Source organism: Globicephala melas, chromosome 1 (genome assembly GCF_963455315.2).
Source record: "Globicephala melas chromosome 1, mGloMel1.2, whole genome shotgun sequence".
Lineage (NCBI taxonomy): Eukaryota > Metazoa > Chordata > Mammalia > Artiodactyla > Delphinidae > Globicephala > Globicephala melas.
Genome location: NC_083314.1, coordinates 523,902 through 542,493, shown reverse-complemented (window position 1 = coordinate 542,493; position 18,592 = coordinate 523,902). Strand labels below are relative to the sequence as shown.

At 48.6% G+C, this 18,592-nt stretch overlaps 1 protein-coding gene across 9 annotated transcripts in view; it reads left to right on the top strand.

The window, feature by feature from the left end:
* Window positions 1-18,592, top strand: part of PPP1R12B (protein phosphatase 1 regulatory subunit 12B) — a 194,315-nt gene that overhangs the window by 74,685 nt on the left and 101,038 nt on the right. For 7 of the 9 annotated variants that reach the window (XM_060300378.1, XM_060299520.1, XM_030844405.2 and 4 more), the window contains 3 exons: window positions 152-234; window positions 1,211-1,336; window positions 7,044-7,226. In XM_060300378.1, coding sequence (XP_060156361.1) covers window positions 152-234; window positions 1,211-1,336; window positions 7,044-7,226 — 392 coding nt within the window. Of the gene's footprint in view, window positions 1-151; window positions 235-1,210; window positions 1,337-1,847; window positions 1,889-7,043; window positions 7,227-18,592 lie in introns of those variants that run through there. The other 2 variants (XM_070046889.1, XM_070046890.1) reach the window with 2 other exon arrangements.

The following is an 18,592-nucleotide window of genomic DNA, read 5'->3' as shown; positions in this document are numbered from 1 at the left end:
TAACCTTTTTTAATACCACTCAAACTGGAATTGGTATTGAATCTGGAAGTAAGATTATATGGGTATATTAAGTTCTGCTTTTTTACCCAAAATGTTTTCCTCTGTGTCAGAACTCTGCCTTCCCTGTGCGTTCCTTGTTTTGATTTTACAGGAGCGAGAAAGCAGAAGCTCTTTCAGCGCACTGGGGCCGCGGAGGCTGAGCGCCGCCAGCGACCTGGAGGAGAAGGAGAACAGGTACTCCGCACCGGGGCCCCACGGCCGCCCTCCCATCCCGGAGCCCTAGCCCTCCGCCCGCGCCTTGCCGGTGCTGGGCCGTCAGCTCGACCCTCCCGTGTGGGTTCGCTTTAGTCCACAGCTGGCTCTGTGCACGTGGGGTCTGTGTCCACCGGAGGCTCAGGCGCTCCTCGTGCCAGGACAGGGCCTGTCCCCTGGGGAACACTAAAAATGTGGTTATTTAATTGAATTGATCAACTTCTAATTTGTAAGTAAAGTCTTCCTCATCAGTTAAAATGAATATGGGAATGTTGAGGTATCGCTGCATCTCAGAGCAGAGCCTGGGCTAGAGCCTTGCTTCTCAAGGTGCGGTCCTCCAGCCAGCAGCACCGGGGCCACTGGAAGCCGTTAGCAGTGCAGAGTCTCAGTCCCGCCCAGACCTGCTGAAGTAGATGGGCGCTTGCACAAAGTCCCCTCGGTGGTTGAAAGGCGCGTTAAAGCTTCGGAAGAACTGCCCTGGGGGACCTCCCCGGGTTACCAGCTGTGGTTAGGAAGAGGTGCCAGGGCCGCTCCTGGGCGTCGCCCGTGTAGGAAGCTGAGGAGGCTCCTTCACTTGCGCGCACGTCCTCTCTGCCTCCCCCGTCCCGCCTCTGCTTGCTTTGAGTGGCCCACACCGGGCTGACCTGCCAGGCTTTCTAACTGAGGAACGAAGTGGCCCCTCCTCACGAAAGGGCTCCAGATCCGCACCACAAGCAGTTGGTACCTACTGAGATGGGTTGGCTTTGAAGTTCCTAAAAGGAGGCAGACACGAAGCCTTAACCAGTCCCCCATCTGTGCGGGGAGACAGGTGTATGAACACCTATCTCTTGAAAAGGGCCCCGTTGCTGTCTCTGCAGCCACATGCGCTCCGCCTGCCCGGCCCCCCTCCCAGTTTATGCCATGCCCTGGACAGAGGGCGGGGCCAGTGTTTTGTTTTGTGTCCGTCCTGCATCCACAGAGAGTCGGCTGCTCACCTGGTGCGGAGTGGCCCCCCCGCCCGCCAGCTGCGGAGGGACGGAGCGGAGGGGAGTGAATCTCTGCAGACAGCCGCCCCTTCCACCTACGTGACAACCTACCTGAAAAGGTACCAGGCTCCAAGGCTGGGAGGTGGTTTCCTTCACTCTGACCGTGGGCAGATGGGCAGTAAATTGCATGCCTTTTTTATACCCAGTTAGCACCACAGAAACGAATCAAGAACTGAATTGCTCTTAGATTTCTTGGGAGTGACATCTTAAGTAATTTTAAATGAAAGTTAATTTCTTTCCCTAACTGAATCAGAGTAAGCTAATTCCAAGTTCTCCCCACAGACAGATCTGAATATATACTCCGTCCTTTCAGTCCTGTAAAATCTTCAGCCAGATATGACCTCGGGTAGACTCTGAGCAGGACTGAATTTAAGTCGCCCTTGCCCAGTAGCCAGCTCTCCTTCCTCAGCTCAAGTCACGCTTTGGGGGGAGGCAGGGAGGGGCCTGTAGGGTGTAGCGGGGGCAGGATGGGGACAGATGTTAATTGCATTAAAAAAAATTTCATATTGAAGCCTGTTAATTTAGGGACTTGAGTTTTTTTTTTTTTTTTATGACTTTAATGGCCCTCAGATCCATCAAGATATGAAACTCGCAAGTCTGGTGCAGAGAAGGTACCTGGGTTTCCTTCCCCTTTTCTCATCTGTATACCCCTTTCTGCAGTTATCTTCTTTGCCATGTACCAGCCAGCAAGCAAGGCACCTTTGCCAGAGCCATTAAGCTATAAGACACAATTAATATTTCCATTTGAACTTCGCTGCTGATGCGGAGGAATCTGATTCTCATTGCTTCCTCTGAATTCTTTCTTCACTTGTACTCTCTCAACCAAACCCCTCCAACTGCCTCATCATGCCACAGCTTTCAACAGTAGGTTTTTAGGTGATTCTTGGCTACCCTAGGCACAGACTTTGGCCACAGACTGTGTGTTTGGGATCAAAACCTATTTTCACTTGATAGGAATAATCTCGTCAACCAGTTAATGTCGGAATGTGGAGACTGTGCCATAAATCAAACAGCCACTGTCACCTTTTAACGCCCTTCAGTTCTGCAGATATGTCCTGTAAGAGAGGGCTCAACTTTGAAAGGGAGCAAGTACAATTCATTGATGCCACTGAAGCTTCGTCCTACAGCCTCAGTGTTTTGGGCTTTAATGAGGCTGTTGCCTGTTTGTCTTCGAGGGTGAGGCCTTAGTCTGAATAGATAACTTATTACTTCTTGTAGCTGGATCCAAGCTGAAACCAGGACCAAGAAAACTTCTCTAAGAAAAGAATGTTCTAGAACTTAGGAAAGATGAAGGTGGCATCTTCATCTTCATCTTTAATGTTCAGGCCTGGTGTTATTTTGTGGTAGGGTTGGTGGCTTTCTGGATCCAAGTCATCAGCAGATGGATGGAGTGAGTAGTGTTTGGTTTCATAGATGTCTTTTGGCAAAATCATGGTGAACAGAGGAGAGGGGACACTTCTCTTTAGGGTGGGAAGCGTGCTTAATTATGTGAGCACGTTTGAGAAAATATCTACAGCTTGCTCTATACCTTGGACTTCCAAAGCTTTTCTTCTGTAATCCTAAAGCACTTTTTTATTTTACAAATCTTATTTTATGATCTTTCACAAGGAAAGAATCATATACAATCACTGTTTCAAACAGAAAGTGTGGATAGACATTTGTCCTTCTTGGACTATGCCAAACCTCAGAAACTTTCCATTTTCAGTCTCCTTATTTTTCAGGCAGAAATTCCTTTTATAACAGCCCAGTAAAATGCATCTTTTGTCGAAGAAGTCTTCCTGGCTTTTTTGGGTCACCCCCGCCTCAAGTGTTTCATTACTATTATAGTCAAGAAGTTTTTTAAAAAATTCTAATCCAAATAATTTTTTGCCGCAGTTGAGATGGTTCCTACCTTTCTTCAGCTGAGACAGGGGAAAGCTGTCCTCTGTTGCCTGTACAGTATTACTTGCTAGACCTAAACCTTGAAATCCTCCCAAGGCGTTTTGGCCTCTGTCCTCTTCTCTACTCTTTAATCCTGAGTCTCTGCTCCAAACCCTCTGCAGATTCTCGGGCTCACTTTAGCTTTTGCAGTGTTGCTTCTGTCTCCGGGAAGCAGCTGGGGTTGCGTGACTTTGTCGGGGGTGTTGGAGTTCTTCTTTCCAGCGCGCTGCCTCTGCCGCCCGTCTTCCCCTCCCCCAGCCCCACTCCACCCGTGCGCTCGGCTCCCTCCTTCCTGTTGCTCTTCATCTCTCCTCCTCCCCGCGCCTTCCCTCTGTGGGGTGATGGACAGAGGCCTGCGTGCTGCCGGGGCCCTGCTCGAGCTGGGCTGGGCCCCTCCGCTTCCCAGCTGTCGTGCCCTCTCTCCATCCACCTCCTTTAAGCACGTAGTCTGGGTGGGGAGGTGGTGCTGGGAGGGGGGCGAGCAGCGTGTCCTGAAGGAAGTGACCGTGTGCTGTTTTGCAGTGCGTCCTGTGGTGGACGTAGTGGCCCCTCAAGCCCCTACCTCTCAGCCAATCACAACCCACCTCCTGCTGCCTCACTCATTACCATTGGTTCCTCCAGCTCTGGGGCGGCAGGTGGCAGCCCGCCGCCTGCTCCCCGCTCCACTCAGTGCAGACACTGCTGCATCTGTGCACCACGCAGGTAAGGCTGCTGGGGGCCGCTGGAGTCACATCTGGAGGCTCCAGCCAGGAGACTCCGGACTCCTGGAGAGTGTCCCTGAGTCAGTGAGGACGCTTTTGCTCTGACCTGTGTCGGCCAGGCAGCAGCTGCTCGTCAGGTAACCGTAGGGCATGCTTAGGCCTTGCCTCCTGGTAGCTCTCCCAGCTGGGTTACAACGTAAGGGCCCCAGCTATTGTGCTAAATCGCATGTTACAAACAGCCCACATGTCATTTATACTAATTTCCCAGGAAGTATCAGGAGGAATCTCTTCTGTTTACTCTTTTTGGAAGATGGCATTCAACCCAAATCGAAAGGGACGCTAATTCTTGTCCCAGAAGCCTCCTACAGCCCCCTTCTGAGAATTTCCAGCAGTGAGTGTTTTGCGGCACCCACTGTGGGAAGGAGGAGATGTGTGTTTGTCTCCACTCTGTCGCCGGCTGACACCTTCTTGGTTTCTAGCTCATCTGAGGGGTGGCAGGGGCAGAGTGTCATGTGAACCTGGGGCAGAACTTCAGCTGTGGTTGTGAATGTGGTCAGAGATATTTTCCTTTGGGTGCAGCACAGGGGCTCCTCCCCTGGGTCTTGTTTCTACAGCTGACACAAAAAAAATGAAAAATGTCATCGAGGCCAGTGTTGCAGCAAGGACACGGCTGGTGGTGGTGCCTGACTGGTGCCCGACTGGCCACTGGGTTTCTTCTCCTGACAAAAGTGGGGCTCATTTGTTTGGCCAGGTGGGGTGGCTTATGATGGACTGCTTCTAACAATACTGTATGATTATTTATACATTTACTAGGCCCCATAACAATCCATTTGCACAGGCATGGTTAACGTCAGCCCCACAGATGGAGACACTGAAGCACAGAGAGGCTACTGATTAATTCAGAGCGAGGCCTGGGAAAGAATGGTAATGGCCACCCTTTGTTGAACCCCAGCGTGTGCCAGGCATGGGGCTCGTACCGTACAGAATTACGTCAGGACTTGCTTTACTCACACATAACAGTGTATCCAAATGATACTGACTAGGTTTATTTTAAAGGTTTATTTTTTTTCTCTCAGTTAAGACAGTCCAGAAATAGGCAGTGCTGGCACATAGCTCCAGAGCCACCAAAGGGTCTGTGTTCCTTCTGTCTTTCCGCTTCACAGTGTTTAGATTGTGGCTTCCATTTCCATGGGTTGCCTAATGGTCCAAAATAGCTGCTAGCGCTCTAGCCATCATGGCTGTATTCTAGGCAGGGAGGAGGAGGAAAGGGGGAAGTATGCGAAGAGGGAATGCCTCTGAACTGAGGATTTCCCCAGACGCACTGATCTTCTGCTCGTGTCTCCCTGGCCACCTCTAGCGACCAGGGAGACTTCGAAAAGTGTGGATTTTTAGCTAGGCACATTGATGCCTTGAATAATAGGGTCCTGTTAGTAAGGAGGGAAAGGGACATGAACATGGGTGAGGCAGCTGGCTGTGTTACATGTGGTCCTAAAGAGCCCTCCAGTGTATGGGACATTATCCTCATTTTATGGATGAGGAAGCTGAGACCAAAAATATGATGATCTGCCCGAGGTCACTCGGCCAGGAAGGAACAACCACGGCAGGATTGGAGCCTGGATTTGTGCGTTTGGGGGCTCTTTGCTTTTTCACTATTTTCTTTCCACTGAGTTTATCTGTTATTGTGGGCACTATACTGAGTGTTCCACAGACATTTGATTTAACCATCACAAGATCCCTGCAGTTCAAGGCAGCATTATCCCCATTTTACAGGGAAGAGATCGGAGAGGTTACACTCAGAGCCTCCGATCCCTGCTCTGGAGCTTCTTCTGTTCGGATCCTAACAACCTCCTTGTAAAATTATATACTTCAAAATAATAGTAAGAATCCTATTCTGTAATTTGACAAATAAAATCCTTGGCATTTCTCCAGCATAAGAAATTGCAGAGACCGAAGCATGTTATTAAGCTAAAAGGAATTCCATGTAAGGTTTCGGTAAGTGTAATGATTTTATAGCTTTGTTCCTGGCTGATTTTATTAGTGCTTCCTATAGGCTCATACATCTTGTAAGTCTGAGGAATTATTTGCCTTCATTTTTTAAATAAAAAAATGAATGTGAAATTTCACCTTTTTTCTGAGCTATTAATTGCTTCTGGAGAAGTGGCTTGTATTTTTTAGATACCACTTCAAAACTGTTCTAATTTTATACTGGCATCTAGGTACCATATTTAGGTTTTTATGATCTGATTAATTCTTTCAAGCTTATTATAATAATGTGATTATTTGAAAATGAGCTTATAGCTCCTTATAAGCATTCTGGTAATTCTAAGTAGGTGAAAAAACCAGATTTTTAGCATTCATTATTTTCATTTCTTTCTCCATCTTTGTGAGTATCAATTTTGGATCTCTGTTACCCCAGCAACAAGCTGTGACATCACAAATGATAGCTTTTTGGGTGGAAAGCCAATGGTTGATCTCAACTCTTTGTTAAGAAACAAAGGTCTTGTTTTCATGTAAATGAATGTAATTGTACAGCTTGCTGTTGGAAAGTCTGTAGTTAAGGTTGCGTGTAGAATCCTGTTAGTTTTGGTTTCAGTCTCTCCTGTCTGCAGTTACGAATACGGACAATCAGGCATTTGGTTCCGTGGAAAGAGAGCAGTTGCTAAGCTAGGTGAGGTTGCGGAGTGTCTGTCGAGTGTATCTGGGTGATCCAGGAGGACGGCCGTCCGCTGTGAGGCCACCACAGGCACTCACTGCCCGGGACTGAAGGGCAGTGACGTGATCGTAAGTGACTTCAGTGTCTGTTGTGTGTGTGTGGAGACCAGATGGTGCTCAGGACTCATTCAGAGCTCTCTCGCATGTGTCACTATCTTGCCTTGTGCCATAGCTAATCAAAAAACAATTTTTTTCTAATCTCAAGTAAAAAATATTTTCCGTAAAACGTAACTGCTTGGGCAGAAGATATCAGACGGAAAGCGTAATCACTGTTCTAAGATTTAAGAGCTCAGAATTAAGAAAGCAGACCAACCCCAGACAAATTCTGAGCGAGAAGATTCTCTGGGTAAACCCACCTCGAAGCTCTGTCTCTACCACTGCGTTGTGTGCGTGCCTGACCGTTCTCTTTCTGCTTGTGTCCTTTTGATTTCAGGCCTCCTTACAAATCCCAGGCTGACTCCGCAGCGGAGAGAACAGTAGACGGTGTCTCTTGCGGCACCCCGCTCTGTGTGATCACGAATCGCCCCCCACCTAGCACTGCCAATGGGGTTACAGCTGCCGCTCTGCTCTCCACTCCTGGAACGGACTCCTCTGTGGAAGCCAGGGAGAGGAGGAGGTGTGTTACGACTGATGTCACTTGTGGGGTTCTGCTTTGAGGTAGTAGGTAGCGGGGTGGGCGTGAAGTGTTTTCCCCAGCCGCACATACTTCTGTGAAAACGAGTCTTCATGTTACAGCGTGGGTTTTCTCTTTTGCCTCTGGGAGATTTTTGGTGGAGATCTTAATTCTTTCTGATTATTTAACGTAGGTACTTCTTCTGTTATGGATCTGTGGGCATTTCTTCTTTCTGTTTGTCTTACGAGAGAGATGGCTGTCAGGCACTGTTTCCCCCTTTTGTGACGGAGCAGCTGAGCAGAGAGAAGTGTCTTTGGTTTGGCTCTGGTGGTCCACGACGACTGCTGGCAGCAGAGAAGAGCAGTGATATGATAAAAGGCTCAGAGAAACGGAGCTAGGATGTGCAGTTTTGATGAATCTGAGACGAATACCAGAAAAGGAAGTGGATGGCACATGATGATACTGTAGAGGGATGGTGGCCAACTGTTCTGCAGGCTCCTTGGAGGGATGGTGGGAGCAGCCGTGAGCGGACCTCAGAGAGATCTAAGGCAGGAGCTAAGAGAACCTTCTGAGACAATGGAAGGTGTGACCAAGGAGAGCAGGCCATTTTCTTCCACTAGAAGAAGTGGTAAAAATAGAATGCATTCCATTTGGGAGTTTCAGATCTACATAAAGACTGAAGCCATAATTATCCCTTTTTTAAGACTAGAAAAAGAGGTCAAATCTTACCAAAATTTAGATTTCACTTTGACTTCATTTTATTTTGAATATCCAAAGGAAGGAGGTGTACATTTCCGAGTGTCTATATGTGTAACAAGGCAGCGTGTCGTTTCAGCTACAAGGTACGAGTTAAACTTTTTAGACATTCGTTTATTATAAAGATAGCTCTAAGACTTGCATCTTGCGAAGAAACAGAAGGAAGATGTTAAGTTGAAAAAGAGTGTTTTTCTTCCTTTCCTTCCTTTCTTTTTTCATTTCTTTACGTACAACTTGAAGAAATTCCATTTTCTGGGCTAAGAGATTGCAGAGCTAACAGTTGTCATCTTTTAATAGGCTTACAGCCAGGAAAGTTTTAATAAATCAATCTTCAGTATTTAATGTCTATGTATTTCATAGCTCAGACGTTACTTAGATACTGTTAGTTTCATCTAGAAACTAAATGCGAAAGCAATCTTTCATTAGCTGGGGAAAAAACTCCCTTTAAAAACTCCTTCTGAGCTGAGACAAGTGAAATGAGTTAAATTCATCATTAAGATCATGGTCCCTGGAAGGATGCGTAAACCAGGTTCTTTATCAAACTGCATTATTAAATATTTAGTTGCATGAACCATTATTTAGAGAAATCTAGAGAAACGATGGCTGTCTTCTGGGCATTTTATAACCTGTGATCAATAACCTGTTACAGATTGTGGTTTTTGTTTTAGAAGTTTTACTCGAGCCACAAATATTTATTGAGTGCCAGCCGTGTGCCACATGTTTTACAGAACTAGGATGTATTTCCTCAAGGAGCAGCAAATGTAAGAATAAAAGAATTAGGTCAAGATAGTAATGAATTGTAATATGAATGTGGTATATCAAGATGAGTGCACTTTAGGGATGGCACAAAATAGGTATAGATATTCGTTAGGTAAATAATAACTATTGGATAATACAATAAATAGCTAGCACAAGACAGATAGCTGGGAGCGCATTAGATAAAGAGCTGTTGGACTCAGCCAGTTGATCTGTAGCAGCGTTTATTCCTTCCAGAACTGGCTGAGCACCTGCTGTTGCCGAGTACTGTGACAGGCCCAGACCGCACAGCCATGAGCTGATGAGAATGGTCTGAGCCGCTGCGAAGTGTATACGCTAGTGAAGAGGAACGAGGGTGATTACACTTGTGATAGATGCTGTGCGTGGTGCTTTACAGAAGATCCGCCTACTGTAGACTCGCCTTCTCGGGGTGGGGGGGTGGGGTCAGAGAAAGTCCCCCTCGGGGTGTGATGCCCGAGTGAGAACTGCAGGGCAAATAACAGCCAGGGGAGGGGGAGGGGCGGGCGTTCCAGGCAGAGCAGACAGCCACCGCAGAGACACCAAGGGGGGGGGACGGTGCTCGATCCTTCCTTCGGAGACGCTGGAAGGAGACATGGTGGCTGGAGTGTAGCGAGTGAGGGACAGAGCCGTCTGCGGCGAGGCCCGCGGCGCAGGCAGGGCTCCGTGATGCAGCTCACCCCCAGCGAGGAGGTTGTGGGTTTATGTGCCGAGAACCATGGTGAGCCACCGGAAGAGTTTTTTGAACCGCTTTGCAGAGACGTGCTTCACACAGCATGTAATTCACCAGTTCAACGCAGCCATCACCACAGTCAATTTTAGAGCATTTTCATCACCTTAAAAAGAAAGCCCGTAGCCTTCAGCTGTCGCCACCCCGTCTCCCCCTGCCCCCGAGGCCTGAGCAACCACTCCTCTACTTTCTGCTTCTGTCACGTTGCGTGCCCTGGAGATTTCATCCAAATGGAATCAGTATGTGGTCTTCTGTGACTGGCTCCTTTCCCTCAGCAGCGTGTTTTCAAGAGTCATCTGTGTTGTGGCGTGCATCAGTACTTTATTCTTTTCATGGCCGGATACTGTTTCGTTACGTGGATATACTGCATTTTGTGTGCCATTCATGGGGTGGGGGACATTTGGGTTGTCTCCACCTTTCAGCAATTTGAAGAATGTTATTATAAACATTCATGTACAAGTTTTTGTGTGAACATATGTTTTCATTTCTCTTGGGTGTGTACCTAGGAGTAGAATTTCTGGGTCATCTGTCAGTAGAAGATTTGAGACAAAAAAAAAAAGTTGATGTGACTTACATTTTAAAAAATTCTGCCTTTTAAACTCTGGTTGCAGTAGTACATACGAAGTGGACAGGGGAAGAATGGACAGGAATGGATGTGAGATGACCAGTTAGGACACGCCTGCAGAGGAGCGAGCGTGAAGAAGACCAGTAGCTGGCACTGAGGTAGTCGTTGGAGGAGACGGAAAAGAGTGAATGTGCTCAACGTTTGTTTAGGAGGTGGTTCCAGCAGCACGGCAGACAGGCCCACAGGGCCCTGTTCCTATTATAAACAGACGAAAGGGTGGCTCAGTTCAGAAGAATGAAAGAGAACTCCCAGCTGACAAAAATGAAGAGACCCCAGAAGCCAGAATGGTCTGAGTGGCCCAGGGTGGAGTGAGGCCTGGAGCCTGGAGGCTCTGGTTTAGCGCCGTGGGTGGATGTAGGATGCGTGGCTGTGGACCTGGCTAGGCTTGGATCCACCACCAAGAACCTGAGTAGAGCTGGAATTCTCAAAGGGCTGCCCAGTTCTTTGCCCACGGTCCAAAGATGTGTCAAGAGTCCAGGCAGGTTTTTTTCTTAAGAATATATATAGGGACCTCCCTGGTGGCACGGTGGTTAAGAATCCGCCTCCCAATGCAGGGGACACGGGTTTGAGCCCTGGTCCGGGAAGATCCCACATGCCACGGAGCAGCTGAGCCCATGCGCCACAACGACTGAGCCTGCGCTCTAGAACCTGTGAGCCACAGCTACTGAACCTGCATGCCAAAGCTACTGAAGCCCACGTGCCTAGAGCCCGTGCTCCGCAACAAGAGAAGCCACCACAATGAGAAGCCCGCGCGCCGCAACTAGAGAAAGCCCGTGCGCAGCAACAAAAACCGAACACAACCCCAAAATTAATCAATCAGTCAATCAATCCACTTCTTACCTAAAAAAAAAAAGACTGTATATATATATATATTTTGTTTTTTTTTTTTTTTTTTGCGGTACGCGGGCCTCTCACTGCTGTGGCCTCTCCCGTTGTGGAGCACAGGCTCCGGACGCGCAGGCTCAGCAGCCACGGCTCACGGGCCCAGCCGCTCCGCAGCATGTGGGATCTTCCCGTACCGGGGCACGAACCCGCGTCCCCTGCATCGGCAGGCGGACCCCCAACCACTGCGCCACCAGGGAAGCCCTATATTTTTTAAAGAATATGTTTATATATTCTTTCTGAGATTCTTCTCCATTATAGGTTATTACAAGATATTGAATACAGTTTCCTGTGTTATACAGTAGTCTTTGTTGTCAGAAAAATCTTTTGTGGGATATTTTTACTACCCATATAGTTTGGAAATCCCAAGCCAAGAATTTAACATAGGAAGTAGGTCTGTACTCTTAAAATTTGGGGGCCATCATGGCACAAACAAATTCAAAGATACCTTGAAGATAAACACATCTTCAACCTGGGGCCCAACGGATTTCTGTACAGCAGTCCCCACCAGAGACAAACTCACAGAACACTGTGAACACTGGAGAGGGAGAGGCACCATGAGGGAGAGCTCCCGGGCAGGGTCTAGATGCTCAGGATGCAGACGAGCGGCAGACAGCAACCTCAGACCGTGACTTCAGTCGGTGATGTCGACAAAGATTAGTCAGTTGATCTCAGAAAGAAGCGGAGCATTTTATTTGAGCCAGATTTGAGGGTTATAACCCGGAAGAACATCTCAGCGAGCTCCAAGAACCATTCCTCCCGTTAGAGGTCACGGCACAGTAGCATAAGTTCTTGAGACACAAGGCTGTACGCGAAATGACATCTTATTGACAGGTGACACAAGCCACGTCTGAGCGTCATCGTGGCCCCATCAAGAAGGAAGGTTATCTCTAAGGCGCTGTCTCGTTGGTGCTGGGAGAACACTGCTCTTCGTGGCTGAGCAGGTGTTCCTGCCGACGGAGGTTTGGTCGATGTAAAATGCAGATACGCCCTGCACAGTAAGGGGGAGAGTGGGGCCAGAGGGCAGAGCAGATGTGCTTATGTTTGAATTGTTCTTGTCTTGCCATAAGATATGAACTTGATTTCACAGTAACAATAGTTAGAAGTGACCAGCTGTACTAAAGCTAGAGCGAGCATCTAGAGGAGCAGTGAGGTAAGTGCATCAGGAGTAGCTGTTGAGACAGAAGATGTTGCAGACGCACTGAGGTATCTGGTAGAGAGCTGCTACGGGAACCTGCGTGTGTAAGGCGTCTAACAGCCGTCTAGGGAGAGGCTGCCGTGTGCCCGGTGCAGGGGCGTTACAGATCCAAGGTCAGGGAAAAGCTAGAGCGTGTCCGTGTGGAAGGCAGCTCAGAAGCTGCAGCACAGTGTCCGATGTGGGAACAGAGCGGGTCTGGAGTAGAGGGGCAGGGAAGGGGCTGCAGAGGAGGTGCCTGGGCTTGAGTTTTGAGAGGTTGGTCGTAACAGGAGGGTGGTATTTTAGAGGGACCTGAGAAATTCGGGGACAAGTTCACTGTGCCTGGCACTGGGAGGAGGGCAAGGCCAGTGCAGCGTTTCCGCAGGTGTCTTGTGTGAAGTAGATTTAGATGCAGAAAAAAAGTGTTCTGTGGCCCAGCGGATTTGTGAAACGACGGCTTAAACACAGGTAAACACAGGTTGCTCCAAAACCTGGGGATCGCTCCTCTCCAGGGCGTGGGGCTGGTTAGAATTTGCACAGTTGCCAAATTTCTGTGTCCATCGATTAGTTTTGTTTTTTCACAGAAACCTGACTGGTACTCCATTGGGAATACTTTGGAAATTGTGGCGCTAGAGAGAGGTGGGCAGGAACCACATGGTGTAGTTTCTGTCTGTGCTGTGCTGAGAAACTTGAACTTCCGCTCTCAGAGCTGTGGACTGGAGTGCTTTCAGCCGGGGAATGGCTTGATCGAATAAAACGTCATTTAAGCCTTTACAGAATTAAAGCCGTTTAATTCAGTTTCTCCTTCAGACAAACACACGCTGAAAGAAAACAAGCACATGTTTTGAAAACAGCTAAATTTCCCTTCTGAAAGAGCATGCTGGGTACTAATTCTTCTCGTGAAGCCGCAGCTTGCTCTGTAACCAGCTCCTTGTGGAAGCATTTTGGCTCTTGCTGGGAAATGGAGGCCTGGAGCCTGTGTTGACAGGTCCCGTTGGAAACAATTAGCGTCAGGCAAATGGGTCTTGAAACTGGCCATAGCAAGCCCTGACCAGCAGAAAAGTCATCTCAGAAAGAATTCCTGTTTGCGGGGTAACTAGAGCTCGTGCATTGGGGTGTGGGTCTTCCCATGGAACCGGCGCACCTGACTTTCCTTTTCTGAGCCGGGTTTGTTCGAAGAGGGGGGAGTGGGCGCGTGTAGCACTGTCCGGGGGTGGGATGCGGCTCTCCGGGAGTGGGGGGCCCTTCACTCAGCCTGTGAACTACACATATGATTACAGACGCATCAGGAGGCAGGGCTGGATACAGTGGTCATTATGGTACCAAACCGTGATCAACACGGAAAAGTGATCAACACGGAAAGGTGAACGCTAGACTTTTCTGAGGGATGATGGGTAATTTTTATTTTATTTTTATTTTTTTCCTGTATTTTCCAAAGTTCCAGAGTGATGAAGAATCGCCATTGTAATGGGGGTGGGGGGGCAGATGAGCTTGAAAAAAAATTAATCCTGTGGACAACAGTCTCTATTATGATGTAAGTCTGTGAAGGTGGCCACAGTCATTGAAGAGTAGACACAGGAGTCAAGCGAGTCAGGATAATTTATGCAGGATTCTAGCTAATGTGTGATTTTGTTACGTAAGCTCAGGGCAGGACCTCTGAAAGTTCATTACTTTTGAGAAGGGCACAATCTTGGATTTACAAAGTTCCTTTTTAAAATTTTGTTTCTTTTTCTTTGTTTTTTTTTTTTTTCTGAAAAGCTCCCCTGTGACCAGTGTGTTCCTTTTACCTGATGGAAAGGAAGAGGCGTTATGCCCCTGTTTTGCAGATGGAAATGCCGAGGCCCTAAGAGCATGGAGTGATTTGCCTGATATCACACCTTGAGTCAGGCACAGTGGAGACCATAACTCAGGCCTCTTTTTCCTTCGCATTGAACTCACTAACCATTTCTTCTTTTGGATTAAAAAGTTTTGGTCCAGGGGCCAGTCCGTCTCCATCAGTGCCTGGAGCACGGCAGCCTCTGCCTTCATGGCACTCTGATCACTGCATCCCATTTTGGGGTTGCTCCTGAGGACGGTAGAAACCACCAGCGTCCTCCGATTGTGAAGGGGTTGACTGGGCTGGCGGACGACAGGGTGGAGAGGGCACATGGCATGCAACTGGCAGAAGGCGACAGGGTGTCAGGGCAGGCAGCAGCTGTCGCAGGGCGTGGTGGCTGCCTTCATTCCGAAAGCCCCAGGTTTTCCTTAGCAACAGTGTCAACAGTGTCAACAACTCCCGGGGCTAATATTGGAGTCTGCGGGCTCCCGCCTTTGATCCTCTCGCCCCAGCCCTGAATTTTACACCTTCTTTTTTATTGGTGCCCTGTCTTTTCTTGTAGAAATGGCCAAAACGGTTTTTCTCTACAAGAAGCTAAAGTTATTTGTCTTTCCCAAATAGCTCACATGCGACTTGCTTTGTTTGGTCTCTTTACGGCCGAGTCACATATACCACATGTGTCGACCTTCTTGAATCCTTTGGGGTCTTTATAAGCTGGGTAGTTATTCCACTAAGTGAAGCTGTCAGCAGATTAATTTGGCATCATCTTTGGAATGTCAGAAATTTAAACCAAGTAATTAAACACTGAGTCATGGTTTTTTAAAGTTGTTTGACTCATCTCCCTGTCTCCAAGCTAAAGTCAGGCAGTTGTCAATTCAAGGAGGTGTTCTAGAGAAGAGGTTCCCAAGCTCCTCCAGCCTCTCTCAGTTCTTGTTCTGAAACGAGTGTTTTCTTTCCCTAAGAGACCGCAGCAGTGCTGAACTTACCAGGCTTTTCTCTGCTGGTATAAATAGTTCTCTCTCTTCCTAACTAGGAACAGGAAGAGAGTGAAATGTATGTAGCAGTCGGTACATTCTCTTAAGTATTGCCATGCTGGGGGTTTCTGGGTTGCTTGTATGATTAGTATTATGTTAGCTCATTAGCTGTTAAAGATTACGCTTGCTTGACTCCTTTCTTGCTATAGTTAGGAAGACAGTTTTTGCTGTTCTGTCACCGAGCACATGCCATGTCGTGCAGCGTTGGGTGTTGTTGATTCTGGGGGCCGCTTTTTTCACGTCTCACAAGCTCCGCCGTCGGGACATCTCATCATTGCCAGTTGTCATCCCCACACGTGTGTGAATTTGGTCATCAGTGCTCACGTTACTTCTACTGGGTTATGTGCATTGCTGGTACTAAATATGTCTAAATAAGTCTGAAAGATCCCTTTCAATAACTATTAAATTAAGTAACTTTTAAATGGTGACAAAAGAGCATGTGTGATTGACACCTGATTGGCACCGCTTCCCTTTCTCAGGGGTAAAGTGCTGGTGCGCCTGAAGTTGATGACGGGCCAGATCTGGTGGCACTAGTTAGCCAGCAGGAAAGATGCTGTTGGTCTGTATTTAAAAACACCAAGTGCGAAGTGACTATACTGCATGTGGGATCTCTTTTTGGGGTGATCAAAATGTTTTAAAATTGATTATGGTGATAATTGCATAACTGTGAATATACTGAAAGCCACTGAATGGTACACTTAAATGGGGATGTGAACTATATCTCAGTAAAGCTGTTTAAAAATAACACTCGGACCATTTCGCCCCACTCAGCGGTTCTGGAAAAGAAGACCTGGTTGGTGCCTGCTGAGAGTTACTACAGTAAGATGGAAGGGCCTGGAATTTAGAAGGCTTATTATCTTTTTTTGTATTTCTGTTGCTAAACACAGCTACTGAGACATGAACCCTCTTCATTTCCAGAGACAGTGGCGTTTGTCACACAGTTCCTCAGCACACCACCTAACAGTTCAGGAGTGGCGGCTTAAAAATGCCCCCTCCCCCGCCCCGGGGCTTCCCTGGTGGTGCAGTGGTTGAGACTCCGCCTGCCAAGGCAGGGAACACGGGTTCGTGCCCCGGTCTGGGAAGATCCCACATGCCGCGGAGCGGCTGGGCCCGTGAGCCATGGCCACTGAGCCTGCGCGTCCGGAGCCTGTGCTTCGCGACGGGAGAGGCCACAACAGTGAGAGGCCCGCATACCGCAAAAAAAAAAAAAAAAAAAAAAAGCCCCCCGCCCCCACCCCCACCCCGGCCACAGGACACATTCCAAAGGCAGCCAGGAAGCCACAGAGCCTCTGGCAGCTCTGCCCCAGCTCCCAGCCACTTCAGAGTACAGCCAGAAGTCACCGGACACCTGCTGCTCAAAGCTCTTATCAGCCATGTGTTTACAGTTAATCTCCTTTTGATAAAGTGGTTCTTTTTTCAGAGCTGTGAGTGTTGGTGACATGTGGGAGGGACCAAAATTTTGTGTCCTCACTCAAGCCCCCCCCATACCAGGTGATTTTCCCATGTTGGAAGAAGATGGTCGCTTGTGACCACCTCACAAAACGAGCTCTAGTGTTTACTAGGGAAGGACAGCCGGAGGAGTGGGCACTTTTTCAACAAATTGGGCTTCTGCGAAAGCTGCTGCATGGGTGTGTGGCTGATGTGTGTGAGGTGCTTGACCTCTCACCTGTGATGGTTTGATCTGGCAGTGGAGTCCTTGCCGTTCCCGGTTTTATGGAAATGGGAGGCGCAGGAAGTTGATCTTTGTGTTCTGGGTTTGCGGGCCGACTGGTGTGCCGAGCTGGGCACCAGTGAGCACTGGGCCTGGAGGGGCAGGAGCCGCAGGTGAGTGTCTGCTTGGCAGCTCTGATGGCCGAGAGCGCCTTTCTGCCCTCCACCCTCATCTCTCTGGTGGTTCTTTGGGAAGCTGGCTGGTAGCGCACACCATTTGGGTGCTATGGTTGGGGTGGGGGATGGTAAGAATAAGATGCAGTGTTTGGAATAACCAGTTGGGAACTATTCTGGTTTTTCTTCCTATTCCTAATTGATTTAAACATGTGCGCTGACTTATGGATCCCATCCAAGAGATTAGAGTGGCAGAGGACGGTTAAGAATTTCAGGAAGTAGAAACATGCATCTCTTTTTTTTTTTTGCCGTACGTGGGCCTCTCACTGTTGTGGCCTCTCCCGTTGCGGAGCACAGGCTCCGGATGCGCAGGCTCAGCGGCCGTGGCTCACGGGCCCAGCCGCTCGGCGGCATGTGGGATCTTCCCGGTCCGGGGCACGAACCCGTGTCCCCTGCATCGGCAGGCGGACTTTCAACCACTGCACCACCAGAGAAGCCCCCATGCATCTCTTTTTAAGGGGAAACTGGTATCAGTAATGTTATACTTAAGTTGGATGGTAGTACACAGGTGGTGGTTGTATTGTTTATATCCTTTATAGCTTAAGTATTACATAGTATATATTTTAAGTAAATAAGATGGAAAAAATGTCAGATATTTAGGGCAATTACAGAGAGAAGCTGGTTTAGGTATGTGAAGGCATAGATCGCTCCTTGAGTTGGCCTTTGAACAGGAAATGATAAAATGAAGAGACTAACTCATTGAGGTCTGGGTAAAAGCACTTTGCTTACTACAAACTGTACAGTCAGATTGAATCTTTTTCTATTTCATTTTTTTCATACTTTATTTTTAATTTTATTATTATTTTTGGCTGCATTGGGTCTTCGTTGCTGTGCAGGGGCTTTCTCTAGTTGTGGCGAGCAGGGGCTACTCTTCTTCGCGGTGCGTGGGCTTCTCACTGCGGAGCACGGGTGCTAGGCGCGCGGGCTCAGTAGTTGTGGAACGGGTGCTCAGTAGTTGTGGCTCGAGGGCTCTAGAGCTCAGGCTCAGGAGTTTTGGCGCACGGGCTTAGTTGGTCCACGGCACGTGGGATCTTCCCAGACCAGGGTTCGAACCCATGTCCCCTGCCTTGGCAGGCGGATTCTTAACCACTGAGCCACCAGGGAAGTCCCAATCAGGTTGAATCTTAATGGTAATAAATGTTTTCCCATACATGTAAGAAGTTTCCTCATTGATCTTGGTTGCTCAGAGGACCAGATTGTAGACAGTTCAAAATGGGGCTGAGTCAGGCATTTAGGAGCCCCTGCTGCTGGCCGTCATCGCAGCCCCACGGGGAGACTGCCTGCTGGACCGCTGCCCAGCCGCCAGAGCTGGACTCTTCTCTCCCTGCTCCTCCTCTCCTTCCTGTGTTGTGTGCCTTTGGCGATCGTGCCACTTTGTGTTCCCTGAAGGTGTTTGATGTCCACGCTGACCCTTCTTTCTGGGACAGCCTTCTGCCACCTTCTCTGCTGAGCAGAGTTCTGCTCGTACCGTAGGAGCTCCTGAGGTTCACCCCCCTGCCGGCTTCCTGTTCCCCCAGCCCCAGGCTGAAGCCAGGGTTCTCTTGCCGGTGTTCTTCTGTGGCCCTGTCCTTAGGGCTGGTCCAGCTGACACCCCTGCATCGGGAGCTCCGGGAGGTGCTCTTTCTGCTGGGTTTTCTTCATACCACAGAGCCCACTTGCTCAGCAAGGTGTCGGGTAAACGGGTGGGGATG